The 17192-nt window shown below is 38.2% G+C and overlaps 1 protein-coding gene across 8 annotated transcripts in view; it reads right to left on the bottom strand.

Annotated features, from left to right (window-relative positions):
* The window catches only part of BICD1 (BICD cargo adaptor 1), a 266893-nt gene that overhangs the window by 55350 nt on the left and 194351 nt on the right, over positions 1 to 17192 (bottom strand). For all 8 annotated transcript variants that reach the window (XR_012420125.1, XM_005570516.5, XM_065524008.2 and 5 more), the window contains exon 4: positions 16068 to 16493. Coding sequence is in view for 7 of the 8 variants with exons in the window: in XM_005570516.5 (XP_005570573.1) it covers positions 16068 to 16493 (426 nt within the window). In the remaining variant the exon portion in view is untranslated. The remainder of the gene's footprint in view (positions 1 to 16067; positions 16494 to 17192) is intronic.

Below are 17192 nucleotides of genomic sequence, written 5' to 3'. Positions count from 1 at the left end.
AGATCAAAATACACTTGATAAGCTGTTTACAAAGAAATAAAAGTTTAACTCTCAATGTTCCTAATGTTTTAAATTATGAAGTACTAAGTACTTTTACTATATTTTCATTTCTATATGTATTTATAAACAACAGTAAGAGACTTTTTAATGTTTCACAAAAATATTTAAAGATCACAACACAATTGTAAATTTCCCCATTAATTATTAAGTTTGTTTTGCATGGTTTCAGTTTGCATGATCATTTTTTACTGTCCCGGACTACTATGCATTCCAGGGACTGCCTGTATAGTATGATCACATATATTAGAACTTAAGATAACGGTTTTGTTATCTCAAGTTGTTATTTAGAGGCTTTTAAGTTATAGCTCTCATGTTATGACATGGTGTTTGCCCATATCTATGAAAGGAAAGCAACTCACAAATTACATTTTATGGCTGCAGAAACCAAATTATTCACAAATGACAGTACTGCAGGTAAAGAACTGGGCCTGTGGCATCAGAGAATACTGGAGTCAAATCTCGGGACCGACATTTACTTAGCTATGTGACTCTGAGAAAGCTTCAGTTTGGTAACCTATGCAAGGAGCACAGTAACACTTCATAGGAAATTTCGATGATGAAGTGAGATAGTGAATTTAATGCTGAAGGTTCTACAGTGTTAGCTATTGTGAACAATTGGTTAGCTGTGGTGCACCTCCCACAAGCCAAAATGTTTTTACATGGCAAACACATCTGTTTTCACAATTTTGAAAATTTTATAAAAGCAACTCTTTCATTTCAGAGTCAGGAAATATTTGAATACAAATCTTAGCTGGATTTCATTAGTTATAATAGAGTGTATCTCCAGAGGTGATGATGAATTTGCTTACCCAGACTATTTGGGTAATAGTTTTCAGTGAAAAACCTGGTAATTACGTAATATGGTATTTGATGAATAGCCATGTCATTTGAATTTTTCATAAAGGAGATGGAAAATCTCTAATCTATGCAATCTCAGTGAAAACTGATTATGTCAGAGTGTTTTTCCCTTTTTTCCCTTGAAAATTAAGCAACTTTGCACTGGAAAGTATAAACATTATTCGATTAGTACACATGATTACAGATAAGACTGTTTCCAAAACGCCCTTCAAAAGGAAAAGCCTCTGAATCAAATAAACATTGGATCAAAACAAAATGTACTGAATGTGTCTGAAGCTTGTTTTAGCAGCAAAAGTGTTACGACGAATAAGGTAATGCCTTTAGAACAGTCTTCGATCTGGACTCTGACAGTTCAGATTGAATGTAAACATTTTCTAAGCCTAAAAAAGGTAAGTCTACAGTGTCTTCATGACAGCATCTCCAGAAAACATCAAATAGAACACTGTCTCTTGCACGTATGCTTCCTCCCTACACAACAGGGGTCCTCAATTCCCAGGCCTCTGACCAGTACCCGGTTGTGGCCTGTTAGGAACCAGCCCACATAGCAGGAGGTGAGTGGCAGGTGAGCAAACATTACCGCCTGAGCTCTGCCTCCTGTCAGATGAGTGGCAGCGTTAGATTGTCATAGAAGTGCAAACCCTATTGCGAACTGCGCATGCGAGGGATCTAGGTTGCATGCTCCTTATGAGAATCTAATGCCCTCCAACCACCTGCACCCTATCTGTGGAAAAATTGTCTCCTATGAAACAGATCACTGGTCCAAAAAGGTTGGGGACTGCTGCTATACAGTACTGCTTTCTATATTTAATACGTTTCTGCTGAAATCAATTGAATAGGAAATTTTATCCAAATTACACATATATTACACACATATGTAAATATATATTATACACATATATCATATCTATCTATCTATCTATCTATCTGTCTATATATATTTCTCCCAGATAATTAAGTTTGGTCTGACAAAAAAATTACTAAAATACAGGTAATTTTGTAAAACTCTAACATTATATTTTCACTTAGCTATTAAGGCTTAGAGTACCTTAAATTGTATTTGGATTTCAAAGAGCAGATGCTTAAACTGTTTTTTAAATTAATTACTTTATTTATTTAATTTATTCTTTTGAGATGGAGTCTCACTCTGTCGCTCAGGTTGGAGTGCAATGGTATGATCTCGGCTCACTGCAACCTCTGCTTCCTAGGTTCAAGCGATTCTCCTGCCTCAGCGTCTCAAGTAGCTGGGATTACAGGCGTCTGCCACCATGCCTGGCTAATTTTTGCATTCTTAGTAGAGACAGAGTTTCTCCGTGTTGGTCAGGCTGGTCTCGAACTCTTGACCTCAGGTGATCCACCCGGCTTGGCCTCCGAAAGTGCTGGGATTACAGGCATGAGCCACTGCACCTGGCCTAAATTGTTTTAGATTTAGTGCTTTGAATGAATAAAATGCAAAGCACTTTAAAGCTTAAAATTACTACACATTTTAAGCGTTACTATTTTAATTTCCATTTGTAAAGAATTTATCCGAGAGAGAGTTGAGGGGTTTATTATAATCTGCTGTAGTGACCGAGAATAGTTGTCTTATTTCTCTTCCTACAATCTTCATTTTCTGTCTGGAACTGGAGATTTTGTTTTTTCATGGTAGAGCTGGTTGTTTTGCCAGAAAACCTGACTTCAGTATTTGTAAACTGTTTGGTCTAGTGTAAGTATAAAACATGTGTTTACTATTATTATTGGTGTTACTATATCCCATAGAAATTATTTTTTACTTCACTGAATATTTACCTTTTATTTTTAATTTTTTAATTTTTGAGATAGAGTCTCACTCTGTCACCCAGGCTGGAGTGCAGTGGCATGATCTTAGATCACTGCAATCTCTGCCTCCGGGGTTCAAGCGATTCTCCTGCCTCAGCCTCCCGAGTAGCTGGTATTACAGGGACGTGTCACCACGCCCAGCTAATTTTTGCATTTTTAATAGAGACGGGGTTTCACCACGTTGACCAGGCTGGTCTCAAACTCCTGACACCTCAGGTGATCTGCCTGCCTCAGCCTCCCAAAGTGCTGGGATTACAGACGTGAGCCACTGCACCTGGCCTAAATTGTTTTAGATTTAGTGCTTTGAATGAATAAAATGCACAGCACTTTAAAGCTTAAAATTACTATACATTTTAAGTGTTACTATTTTAATTTCCATTTGTAAAGAATTTATCCAAGAGAGTTGAGGGGTTTATTATAATCTTCTGTAGTGACTGAGAATAGTTGTCTTATTTCTCTTCCTACAATCTTCATTTTCTGTCTGGAACTGGGGATTTTGTTTTTTCACGGTAGAGCTGGTTGTTTTGCCAGAAAACCTGACTTCAGTATTTGTAAACTGTTTGGTCTAGTGTAAGTATACAACATGTTTACTATTATTATTGGTGTTACTATATCCCATAGAAATTATTTTTTACTTCACTGAGTGTTTTCCTTTTATTATTTATTTATTTTGAGATGGAGTCTCACTCTGTTGCCCAGGCTGGAGTGCAGTGGTATGATCTTGGCAACCTCTGCCTCCCGGGTTCAAGCAATTGTCCTGCCTCAGCGTCCTGAGTAGCTGGGATTACCGGCACGTGCCACCACACCAAGCTAATTTTTGTATTTTTAGTAGAGACGAGGTTTCACCATGTCGGCCAGGCTGGTCTCAAACTCCTGACCTCATGTGATCTGCCCGCCTCGGCTTCCCAGAGTGTTGGGATTACAGGCGTGAGCCACTGCGCCCAGCCTCAATAACTTTTTATAAGTAGAGATGGGGTCTCTTTATGTCGCCTAGACTGATCTTGAATTCCTGGCCTCATGCAATCCTGCCAATCTGGCTTTCCCAAATGCTGGGATTACAGGTGAGAGCCACTCTGTCCAGCCAAGTCTTTTGACCCTCAATTTGACACTTAAATGATGATGTGATTCTTGTAACAGTATACATAGCATCAATATGCACAAATGGAACTCATAAATAATTTGTTCTTCTCTGCTTGAAGAGCAACAACTCTGATAATGCATGTCTGTGCCCCAACAAAAGAGAACTCTATGAAAAAAGATTGAGATAGAACAAAGAAACTCTATATGAGGGAATTCATCAGTTGTTAAAAGAAAAGTGTCTACTTTAGAGTGTGTGGTGAAAAGAAAATTCTCTTATGCACATGAACACACAAAGGTCAGTCAACTGGATGAAGACTAAAAAAGATGTAGGGAGAGGGGGCCCTTCCCAACTCTTATGAGATGAGGAGTACTCTGATACCAAAACTTGAGAAACAGCACTTTGGGAGGCCAAGGCGGGCAGATCACTTGAGGTCAGGAGTTTGAGACCAGCCTGGTCAACATGGTGAAACCCCATCCCTACTGAAAATACAAAAATTAGCCTGATGTGGTGGTGGGCACCTGTAATCCTAGCTACTTGGAAGGCTGAGGCAGGAGACTTGCTTGAACCTGGGAGGCAGAGGTTGCAATGAGCTGAGATCATGTCACTGCACTCCAGCCTGGGCAACAGACCAAGACTCTGTTTCAAAAAAAAAAAAAAACTAAAACTAAAAAACAAACAACCTCTCCATCCCAGAGAAACAAATTATAAGAAAATAAAACTAAAGACCAAGACCTCTTATGAATATAGACACAAAATCCTCAACAAAATACTAGCAAACTGAATCCAGCAATATAACCAAATGCAATCACAGAAACACAATGTTGATTTAACATCTGAGAGTCAATAAATATAATATACCATACTAATAGAATACATGAAACCATATTATCATCTCAATGTATGAAGGAAAAGCATTTGACAAAATTTAATATCCATTTGTGATAATTTAAAAAAAGTCAACAATCTAGTAACAGAAGAAAACTCCCTCACCCGGATAAAGGGCATCTGTGAAACACCCACAGCAAAACAAGGATGGCTGCTCTTGCCATTTTTATTCATCATTGTACTGGAGTTCTAGCCAGGGAACTTAGGTGAGAAAATGAAATAAAAGGTATTGAGGAAATATCTTTTAAGGAAAGAAAAAAGTAAAATGATCTTTATTTGCAGATGACATGATCTTGTATATATTAATAGAAATTCTTAAGGAATCCACTAAAAAACAACTATTAGGACTAATAAACAAGTATAGCAATGTTGCAGGATACAAGATCAATATATGAACATCAGTTGTATTTCTATATATTAGCAATGAACAATGAAAAATAAAGTGAATAAAATAATTGCTTTTATAGCACTATCAAAAAATAACATGCTTCAGAACAAATTTTTTTCTTTTATTGAGATGGAGTTTCGCTCTTGTTGCCCAGGCTGTAGTGCAATGGCACAATCTCGGCTCACTGCCACCTCCACCTCTCGGGTTCAAGCGATTCTCCTGCCTCAGCCTCCCGAGTAGCTGGGATTACAGGTATGCGCCACCACGCCTGGCTAATTTTGTATCTTTAGTAGAGATGAGGTTTCTCCATGTCGGTCAGGCTGGTCTCAAACTCCTGACCTCAGGTGATCCACCTGCCTCAGCCTCCCAAAGTGCTGGGAGGCCTGAGCCACCGCACCTGGCAGGAATAAATTTAACAGAAGAAGTGCAAAATGTATACAGACGCACCTCAACTTGTGATGGGGTTACATCTCAATAAACCCATTGTAAACTGAAAATATCATGAGTATGGCCAGGCACAGTGGCTCATGCCTGTAATCCCAGCACTTTGGGAGGATGAGGTGGGCAGATCACCTGAGTTTGATCAAGAGTTTGAGACCAGCCTGGCCGACATGGTGAAACCCTGTCTCTACTGAAAACAATTTTTTTAAATTAGCTGAGTGTGGTGGCACGTGCCTGCGTTCAGCTACTCAGGAGGCTGAGGCACAAGAATCACTTGAACCCAGGAGGTGGAGGTTGCAGGGAGCCAAGATCGTGCCACTGCACTACAGCCTGCGCGACAGAGTGAGACTCCATCTCAAAAAAAAAAAAAAAAAAAAAAAAAAAGAAAATATCATAAGTCTAAAATGCATTTAATACACATAACCTACCAAACATTATAGCTTAGTCTAGCCTACCTTAAAAGTGTCCAGAACACTTATGTTAGCCTACAGCTGGGCAAAAATAATCTAACTCAAAGGTTTTTTTGTTTTGTTTTGTTTTGTTTTAAGACAGGGTCTCACTCTGTTGCCCAGGCTGGAATGCAGTGGCACAATCTCAGCTCACTGCAACCTCCGCCTCCCTGGTTCAAGTGATTCTCCTGCCTCAGCCTCCCAAGTAGCTGGGACTACAGGCGCACACCACCACGCCTGGCTAATTTTTGTATTTTTAGTAGATACAGGGTTTCACCTTGCTGCCCAGGCTGGTCTCGAACTCCCAACCTCAGATGATCCACCTGTCTCAGCCTCCTAAAGTGCTGGAATTACAGGTGTGAGCCACCATGCCCAGCCCCCTCTCAAAGCCTATTTTATAATAAAATGTTGACTATCTCATTTAATTTATTGACTACTGTACTGAAAATGAAAAACAGAATAGTTGTATAGGTACTCAAAGTATGGTTTCTACTAAATGTGTATTGCTTTAACACCATTGTTAAGTCAAAAAGTTTAGTCAAACCATCACAAGTTAAGGACCATCTGTACTCTGAAAACTATAAAGCATTGTTGAAAGAAATTAAAGAAGACCTAAATAAAGGGATAAATAGCCTCTGTTTTTGGGTAAAAAACTGAAAGTTAAGATGGCAATACTACCCAAATTGATTTACATATTCAATGCAAACTCCAACAAAATTTCAGATGGATTCTTTGTAGAAACTGACAAGATGGTCAAAAAATTTATATGGAAATGCAAAGAACCTGGAATAGCCAAAACAGTCCTGAAGAAACTTCTTGAGAAAGAACTAGCAAACTTTCCTATTTCAAAAATTGCTACGAAAAAACTATAATCAAGATACTATAGTATTGGCATAAGAACAGACATATAAATTAATGGAACAGAATTGAAAGTCTAGAAATAAGCCCACATATACATCTATGACCAACTGATTTTGGACAAGGGTGCAAAGATAATTCAATGGGGGAAAGAATAGAATAATAGTCTTTTCAACAAATGGTGCTGGGACAACTGGATGCCCACATGTAAAATAGTAATGTTGATCTCTTCCTCACATCATATTCAAAAATGAAGTCAAAATGGATCAAAGACCTAAATATAAGAGATAAACATAAAATTCTTAGAGGAAAACCTAGCCATGAATGTTCATGACCTTAGATTAGACAACAGTTTTGTATGACACCAAAAGCACAAACAACAAAAGAAAAAAAATAAACTAGACACATCAAAATTAAAAAGTTTTTTTTTAGCTGGGCATAGTGGCATGCGCCTGTAGTCCCAGCTACTCAGAAGGCTATGGTGGGAGGATTGCTTGAGATCAGGAGAGTCCAGGAGTTTGAGGCTGCAGTGTGCTATGATTGTGCCTATGAATAGCCATTGCACTCCAGCCTGGGCAACATAGTGAGATCCCATCTCTTTAAAAAAAAAAAACTCCTATGTACATCAAAGGACACCATCAAGAAAGTGAAAAGACAATCCATAGAATGGGAGAAAATATTTGCAAATCATAAATCACTTTTATGATAAGGGATTTGTATCCAAATCGGTAAAGAACTGTTTCAACTCAGAAATAAAAATATAGCCCAGTCAAAAAATAATCTGAATAGACATTTTTCCACAGAAGATATAAAAGAGCCAATAAGCTCATGAAAAGATGCTCACAAAGAAATACAAGTCAAGATGATAATGAAATACCACTTCACATCCACCAGGATGGCTATGATTGAAAAGGCACATAATAACAAGTGTTAGTGAGAATGTGGAGAAATCTGAACCCTCATACACTGCTGGTGGGGACATAAAAGGGTACACTCAATTTGTTTTCAAAACTAGCAGTTCCTCAGAAGGTAAAACATAGAATTACCATATGACCCAGCATTTCCAGCTCTAGAATTAACTCCCTCTGGGAATTAAAACATATGTGCACACAAAAACTTGTACATAAATGTTCATAGCAGCTTTACTGATAATAGCTAAAAAAATAGAAACAACTCAAAAGTCCATCAACTGATGAATGGTTACATGAAATGTGGTATATCCATACCATGGAGTATTATTTGACAATAAAAAGAAATGAAAATGAAGTGCTAATATATTACAGCATGGACGAACCTTGAAAATGTTACGCTAAGTGAAAGAAGCCAGTCACAAAAGGCCACACATTGTATGATTCCATTTATTTTTATTTTATGTATTTATTGAGACAGGGTCGTGCTCTTTCACCTAGGCTAGAGTGCAGTGGCATGGTCACGGCTCACTGCAGCCTTGACCCCCCAGGCTCAAGCAATCCTCCCACCTTAGCCTCCCCAGTGGCTGGGACTATAGGCACACACCACCATGCCCAGCTAATTTGTTTTGGTATTTTTGGTAGAGATGGGGTTTTGCCATGTGGTCCAGGCTGGTCTCAAACCCCTGGCCTCAAGCTATCCTCCTGCCTTGGCCTCCCAAAGTGCTGGGATTACAGGTATGAGCCACTGCGCCCAACTAGTTTGTAAAGGTAATCTCTAACTATAAAATCTGTAATAGTTTAACCACTTAAGTTGTCAACTTTGTACTAGGAAATAATTATACTTGTCACTTTAAATTTCAAAACCCAAGAACTGACCAATCTTGTTTTAATCAATATCATCCTATAAATATTCTGTGAGTCTTTAAGCAGAGATAATATTTGACTTGTTCAACTCTCTCTGTGTAGCAACTCCACTTACTAGATTTTTGACCTTGAACTAATGACATAACACAGTCGTGCCTCAGTTTCCTTATCTATAATATGAAGGTAATAATACCCTCTACCCCATACAGTTGTTATAAGCAGCAACCAATTAAGCAAATATATAAAAATTGCTTTGAACTCTTATGGGACATATAACAAATTACCATCACCACTTAACATCAATCATTATAGAAAAAATTAAAATTGCCTTTAACAGACTGGATCAAAACATAATAGGAATCTATTTCTTCCACATCCATGAAGATGCAACAAAATATATTAATTTTAGTTTTACAGAAACATTACTGTCTTCTCATACTACATGTGAAATTACATATCCAATGTAATACTGAAAAAAAAAAAAATCCAGAGTTTTCCCCTTCTTAGTTTGACTCTATGCAGATGTAAAGTTAGAGGCTATTTATCAAAGACAGAAATTTCAGCACAAGCATACAGGACTCCTTTAAATGGATTCAGTAATTTAGTTAGTATTTTCAGACAGTATCTACTTATTTTCATTCTAATGAAACTAATTAAGGTATTTGACTGTCACTGGAAAATGTCAATTACAACCTATTTGAAATAATGAGGTCTTGAGGGCACCAAAACACCAAAATAATTTATCCAATAATATGCTAAAAAACTTCTCTCATGAAAAAGGATGACACTCATTGAGCTACTCACTATCAAAGACTGTTGTCAAGTTTATAGAGACTCTGAGGTTAATCAAAATGTTTTCTTACTGTATTTTTTGTGTATATGTTTCTGTGTTATGTGAAACTTAGCATGATTAGCTAAGTTTAAAATATTCCTGTATGTTATTCCATAACCTAGGAAGGCATACAGTTCAGTAAAATATTCACTCTAATTTGTTCTGGGAAAAAGCTCTCCCTAATTTAGATAGAGGTTTACCATCACTTGCCTTTCCCATACATTTTATAATTTATGTATTGACTGTTTATACAAAGTGATACTGGGGACCTTCTTGGCATCTTGGAACCTGATGGCAGTTTCCAGGACAATAATAATTTACAAACTGTTATGACTTATACACAGTTTCATATTTACCATCCCATTTGGTCTTCACAATTCCACAGAAGAGGCATGGCATTATTACCAGGGCTTCACAGCAGAAGTCTGCAGGTTGCATGTAAACAACTCCAGGAGGCGCTATTTAAATTGTAGTCGCTATAAATTGTCATACTTGTTATTACCATTTCCCAGCAGATGGCAGTATGATGGCTTGAAGAAGGAGACCTGATTTTGTTTTTGTTTTTGTTTTTTTCCATAGTTTTCTCCAACAAAGTCATGGCAGAGACTAGTGGTGGGGCTAATTTATTACCTTCCCCTTTTGAATGAGCCTCAGAGAAGCAAAACAACTCACTCAACATTCCTGATAATTAAGGCAGAGGTGAGGACTAAGCTCTGTTTTTTTTTTTTTAGATTGCCCAAATTCCTATTTAAGAGGTCTGAGGAGTCATGCCCTACAAACCATAAGTGCTCATGGGATGGGTTTTATTTAACCCTGTATATCAAGATTCACTTTCCAATCTGACACTGGCAAAGGAAGAAAACCAAAATACATTTCCTTGCCATACCTTGAAATTGCCCTGAAAAGTCTCTTGTGGGAAAAATCCACATTCTGTAGAGAATCTCCTTTCCCCTTTGTTTTCCTTCCTTCCTTTCCGGATCCAGGAGATAATCAGCTAAGAGCCAGGCACCCTTCTAAGCGCAATAAGAAACATTTTACAACCTGCTGTCTCTGAAGTCTGCTGAGAGCTTCCTCTGCACAGTAAAACTTGCTCTCCACAATCCTTTATCTTAACCTGAACATTTTCTTTCCATTGATCCCAGGCCTTCAGATAAACTCAACCAATTGTCAACCAGAAAATGTTTAAATTTACCTATAGCCTAGAAGCCCCCGCTTTGAGCTGTCCCACCTTTCTGAACCAAACCGATGCATTTCTTTCTTTTTTCTCTCTCTCTCTTTTTTTTTTTTTTTTGAGACAGTCTTGATCTGTCGCAGGTTGGAGTGCAGTGATCTCGGCTCATTGCAACCTCCGCCTCCTGGGTTAAAGTGATTCTCCTGCCTCAGCCTCCCAAGTAGCTGGGACTACAGGCACGCACCACCATGCCCAGCTAATTTTTGTGGGTTTTTTTTAGTAGAGACAGGGTTTCACCATGTTGGCCAGGATGGTCTCAATCTCTTGACTTCATGATCCACCCACCTCGGCCTCCCAAATTGTTGGGATTACAGGTGTGAGCCACCGCACCAGGCCCAATGTATTTCTTAAATATATTTAATTGATGTCTCATGCCTCCCTAAAATATATAAAACCAAGCTGTACCCCGACCACCTTGGGCACATGTTCTCAGGACCTCCTGAGGGCTGTGTCATGGGCCATGGTCACTCATATTTGGCTCAGAATAAGTCTGTTAAAATATTTTACAGAGTTTGACTTTCTTCATTGACAGAGGCATTGTTTTTTCCCTGGAACCAGTTTAAATAAATATCTATGGATGGGAAAACATAATTCATGTGCAAAAATTGAGCCTTATAGGAGAAGAAAAGGCCGAAAGGGTATGGAACTAGGTATGCTGTTTTCAAAGGAGTTCTTTAAAAAAAAAAAAAAGTATTTATTTTAACTGACAAAAATTGTACATATTTATTGTGTACAACATGATGTTTTGAAATATGTAGGCAAAGTGGAAATTGAGCTAATTGTGACATGCATGACCTGACATACTTATCATGTTTTTGGTGATGTAACTGAACCTATATTATCAAAATCATTAAACGTTTGTTTTACTTATTTTCCTTTCTCTTTGTCCTTTTCTTCCTCCATGCATGACTGCTTGCACATAGTCATTCGGTAGACGGTAGTCACTCATAATTGACTAACTTTGCATCCTAACCCTGGCTGCCAGTAAGATTAATGAACTTGTTTTCCTTTCAAAGAACAATGATCCTTAGGTCATGCAGACCTCCTGGACGGCATCCAGAAGTTTGACTGAGCTGAGGGACGCAAACAACTTTGATCTTTGGGGGATTTCATCTCCTGCAAAGCTGCCTTACTCACAAAAACCCCCAGTTACGTTCAAAGGCAGGTAGGATTTGACAGATTGTCTCTCCCACAATGTCATTTTTGGCCAAAATGAATACACCTTTCTCTACTGCTAAGCACTGATGTGTCAGTATTTGGCTTACTACCCATCCAGCACGCCGACCTACATTTGGGGGTTCTACAACACTGAGAACACTTAAAATCTACTCTTTAATTTTCAATACAATACAGTCACCATGTTGTACTATAGATCTCTTCAACTTACTTTATCAAAGGGGGACTTGATCAAAAGGAAGAAAACCTGAAAGCTGCATATCACCTGGATCAGGGTGTTATGTTATCACCTGGATCAGGGTGTTATGTTATCACCTGGATCAGGGTGTTATAGCCTTGCCTGTGCCCCTCTACACGGTCACGAGCTGTTAGCTAAGCGCAGCTGTTGGATTTAGAGGCACAAGGCCTTCTCTCCCGTGCAGTGTTGTGGATCCAGGCCAGGAGAAATCCTAAGAGATAAGGGAACTATGAACATACAAACTGCTCAGGGATAGCATTAGGAGATACACTTAATGTAAATCACAAGCTAATGGGTGCAGCACACCAACATGGCACATGTATACATACGTAACAAACCTGCACGTTGTGCACATGTACCCTACAACTTAAAGTATAATAAAAAAAGAGAAAACACAAACTGTCACGTCCCAAGTATGTCGACACTGTAAGCTGAGGTGCGCAAAACTGACAGCTGCCCAACAGGACAGTGCTATTCCTACAATACCCGCAACTCCAAAATCTAAAAAGCTCAAAATCAAGTTTGATCAAACTCACGTGGTTATGATAAAACTCACTTGGCAATATTCAGACAGTCCTAAACTCCCAGGGCAGCCAAGCTGCACCTGACTGGTGTGAGGCCTTTAATGGTTCTCATCTTATTCTTAGTGTGAATACTCATGTTTCACTGCAGAAATGTTAATATTACTTGGTCATTGGATGCTGCATCTGATCCCAGTGGAGATATCACAATCTATATGGTATATACTGTATATTGCCTTTCTATAATCTGAAACTTAAATTTAAAACACACCTGGCCCAAGCATTCCAGATAGCTATACTTAAAGTACATCTGACTGGTTCCTCTTCAGAATTTCCAGAACAATGGTACTGACACATATATATTTCAGGTGTAGAGTACTCTCATTGATCAGAATTGCCATATTATTGTTAATCCTTATTAACATCAAAGCCAATTACAATGAATTCTAGGCAACGTATTCGGTAATGTTTTTGTAATGTGTTTATTTAAATGTGTTTATTTACATAAATTCAACCCAAAAAGATGTGTGGCTAAGGAAAAAACTGTATTACAAAGAAATAATTCATGAGAAGGTATACTTCTCATGAATTTACTCATTTGAATGAAATATATTCTTAGGAAAAGCTGATATGCTTTTTACAAATGCTGATTACAAGAAGATAAATGGATATTCCACCTAAAAAAAAAATTACAGTTAGTGTTGTTAGTATGAGATTGGAAGCTGCAAAGCCCTTCCTGTGTTGAACCTGGTTTTCACAACTAAATCTGGAGCAAACTTGGGGATATAAGGACCTACCTGCGCCCCTCTACATCTTTGCAAACTGTCAACATCAGTTAAGGGTTGATGAAACATTTGAAGGGACACAGCTTTCTGGTAGACTGAGGAAGGGTTTATCCAGCAAAGTTTTCCTCACCCTAACATCTTGCTAAATGAATATCCTTTTTCAGACCTTCTTGCACCATGAGACTTAACTGTTATTTTTCTATATTCCTGCCAGTATCCACATCAGTCCCTTTTGGGATGATTATCCTTGAGCTAATAGCCCAAAAATAATAGTTAATAATAATTATCTAAATTATTATAAAGTGAGTGCCCAATAAATTAAAGGACCGAGGGAGGTGAAATAATGATAACAGTTTCTAATTACGGAGCATTTACTGTGCGCTAGTCCCTGTTCTCAGCACTCTGCATATAACTCATAAACCCACATGCCACTCTAATGAGGAAGGTATTATGTATCCCATTCCATGGGAAAGTAAAGTGCTGTCCTCTAAGAATGACTGTCAACTAGTGACTGACTCTCAGAGCATTTGAAATACATGGGGAGTTTCTGGTCCTCACTTCAAATGAGGAAATGTAACCAGCATCTCATGAGTTGGGATCAGAGACGCTAAACCTTCTCAAGGAAGAAGACATTCTCTGGCAGTGAGGAACTGTCCCAACCCAAACGAAAACGACAGTCTATTGAGAACTCAGGAGAGCCACTCTCCTGCTGAGAACTTACTTGTTTTCCACCATTCTTTTTATTGAACTTCTCCTCTTTTTAGACTTTTGTATTACCCAATTCAGATCACATTTAGAATTAAATCTGAGCACAGCTCTGAGCTTTCAGCCAACAGAAGACCTGGTTGAAAATTGTTGTGTTGTTTTATGCACAGAAGTCTCTTTTCCTAATATCTTCTGCACTGCCACCAAAATAAAAAGAAGAAACAAAAAGTCTGAACCCAGTAACTTTTTATCTCAAAGCCACCAACGTAAGAGTTAAAAAAAACTCATATAACTTCTATTTAATGCTATTCAATCTGGGGGGCACAAATTCTTATAAATATATCCGTCATGTAAAACTTTTTCACAAGGAAGTATGTTTTCTGTTTCAATCTAGTTGTATTAGTGTAAACTGAGCAAAAAGACATAGAAAATAAACGGGTTAACAAATCAACATCATTGGCTCTCTATTCTCTTACTTTTTTCTGTTAATTTCACTTTTTCCAGTTATTTCTGTGGAGGCAGATGACTGCCAAAGGCTTAACAGCCTCTAATTATCAGCTATACATGAAGAACCTTGGAGGGATAAGATTGAGATTGAAGATTAAGTCTCAAATTTAATCACTTAACAAGCTTGTTAGACCAGATTTCTAGTTCAGTAGATCTACATGGAGCTCAACAATTTGTATAAATAAGCCCCCAGGTGATGGTCACGCTGCTGTTCCTTAAACAACATTTCCATTACGTGTGGCAGGAAGGCAAGACTCGAAACTAGAAAGCAATTTCACAAGGAAATAAGGTTAAAGGCTGGGATTCTTCACAAGACATTTGATTTGAAGATGCTAAAAATTTAAGGTTTAACTCATGTTGCAATAAGAATCCTTTGGTCTTAGATTATACCTGTTCTGTATTTTTAATCATATGGTATCCTGGATAATTTGTACATAGGAAGTCCTTTATGTCTTTTAAGGCTTCAAGTATTCCTGTGAAATGTAACCATAAATCTGGAAACTATATACACAGTTGCTTGTGATGAAAAATTGCATGGTTTCCATCATTTTACTTGTATATAAAGTTTTTGAATTCTTTTGTTAATCAGAAATGCATTAAGGCTCTGTCTTTTCTTTCTTCTTTTTCTTTTCTTTTTTTTTTTTAAGATGAAGTTTCACTCTTGTTGCCCAGGCTGGAGTGCAATGGCAACCTCGGCTCACTGCAACCTCTGCCTCCTGGGTTCAAGTGATTCTCCTGCCTCAGCCTCCTGAGTAGCTGGGATTATAGGCACCCGCCACCACGTCCAGCTAATTTTTTGTATTTTTAGTAGAGTTGGGTTTCACCATGTTGGCCAGGCTGGTCTTGAACTCCTGACTTCAGGTGATCCACCAGCCTCAGCCTCCCAAAGTGCTGGGATTACAGGTGTGAGCCACTGCACCTGGCCCAAGGAACCTTTTTTCTCTTTAACACCCCTTCTGTCATGTCTTTTTTAAATATTGCACTTTGAAAGTTTCTAATTGAAGAAGCAATATTAGAAAAGAAATCTGGGGCTGGGCATGGTGGCTCATGCCTGTAATCCCAGCACTTTGGGAGGCTAAGGCAGGCGGATCATGAGGTCAGGAGATCAAGACCATCCTGGCTAATATGGTGAAACCCCGTCTCTACTAAAAATACAAAAAATTAGCCGGGCATGGTGACGGGCACCTGCAGTCCCAGCTACTCAGGAGGCTGAGGCAGGAGAATCGCTTGAACCCAGGAGGTGGAGGTTGCAGTGAGCTGAAATTGCACCACTGTACTCCAGCCTGGGCAACAGAGCAAGACTTTGTCTTGAAAAGAACAGAACAGAAAAGAAAATAAAAAAAGAAAAGAAAAGAGAAAAGAAAAGAAATCTGGAACTGAAATGCGAGAATCAGGAGTCCCACAACATGCTACATGCAATCTATAAGAAATTCACTCTAGCGGTCCCAAACAAAGTTCTTACCTGCATAAGCTGCTGCTTCAATTTCTGTATTTCTGAAATGTTCAGCTCACTGAATAAGTCAGAGACAGGGTTCAGAGACTCTCCTTTCCTTAAGGTGGGAGTCCGATAGTCTCCATTCAGTTTCACAAGAGGCCCATGGATATGACCATTCATTTTGTCATCATTGTTTGGTTCACTCCCATCCTCGGCAAATTTGAGTCCATCTACTGAGATGCTGATATGGTTATCATTGAGGCTGATATACTGCGAGAGCTCCTTCCGCAGGTTGTTCTTTTGCTCTCTTTCATTTTTTAAAGTCTCGAGGGCTTCTTCTAGTTGGTGCTCAGCAATCTCTTTCAATCGGATGGCATCTTCCAGCTGGCTGTTCAGCAGTACCGTCTCCTCCTCAAATCGCTTAATCTCATGCTTTAAGCCTTCGTATTCAACCTGAATCAGACGGGATAAAGAAGATTCATAAAACTAAAATGTGGATCTTACAAAACTGCCACTAAACACTCTAGTGGACCTAATCGTTTAACAGGAGTCTAAAAAATAAATAATAAAAAGCACACAGTATATCCTTAAAGTTATATAGGATAGTTTCTTTAGAAATTATATACTATATATAAAATACATAATTATGTATTACAGCGACATAACATAAATATGCTATATATAATTAGATATAATATAAATCTATATAACTCTCTATATAATTCAATTTTTAGCAGAGATGAAAAGTCTATTGTCTTAGGATTTCTTTTATAGGATCCAGTGGTCAAAAGGGGGCACTGTTTGCCTAATAAATAGGGAATATTTTTGTAACAATTTATGAGAATATTCGCAATCTAAGAAGAGATTGTATCATCACCATTACTTTGTTTTAGTTCCTTACTAATAATGAAGAAATTTTTATATCCAGAGATACATTTGTTGAATGATCATAATAACATAATCTCAGTAAAATGTTTGAGAGTAAGATGGAAATGTAAAGATCACTGTTATGTGCTTAAAGGATAGACAGAATCTCAAAGAACAGTTACATAAACTATCCAGTAACAAAAAATACCAACATTGTTTTTGTTTGTTTGTTTGTTTTGAGACAGGGTTTCGCTCTATTGCCTAGACTGGGGTGCAATGATATGA

This window comes from Macaca fascicularis, chromosome 11 (genome assembly GCF_037993035.2).
Source record: "Macaca fascicularis isolate 582-1 chromosome 11, T2T-MFA8v1.1".
In the NCBI taxonomy this organism is placed as follows: domain Eukaryota; kingdom Metazoa; phylum Chordata; class Mammalia; order Primates; family Cercopithecidae; genus Macaca; species Macaca fascicularis.
This window is presented reverse-complemented; position numbering and strand designations above follow the sequence as displayed.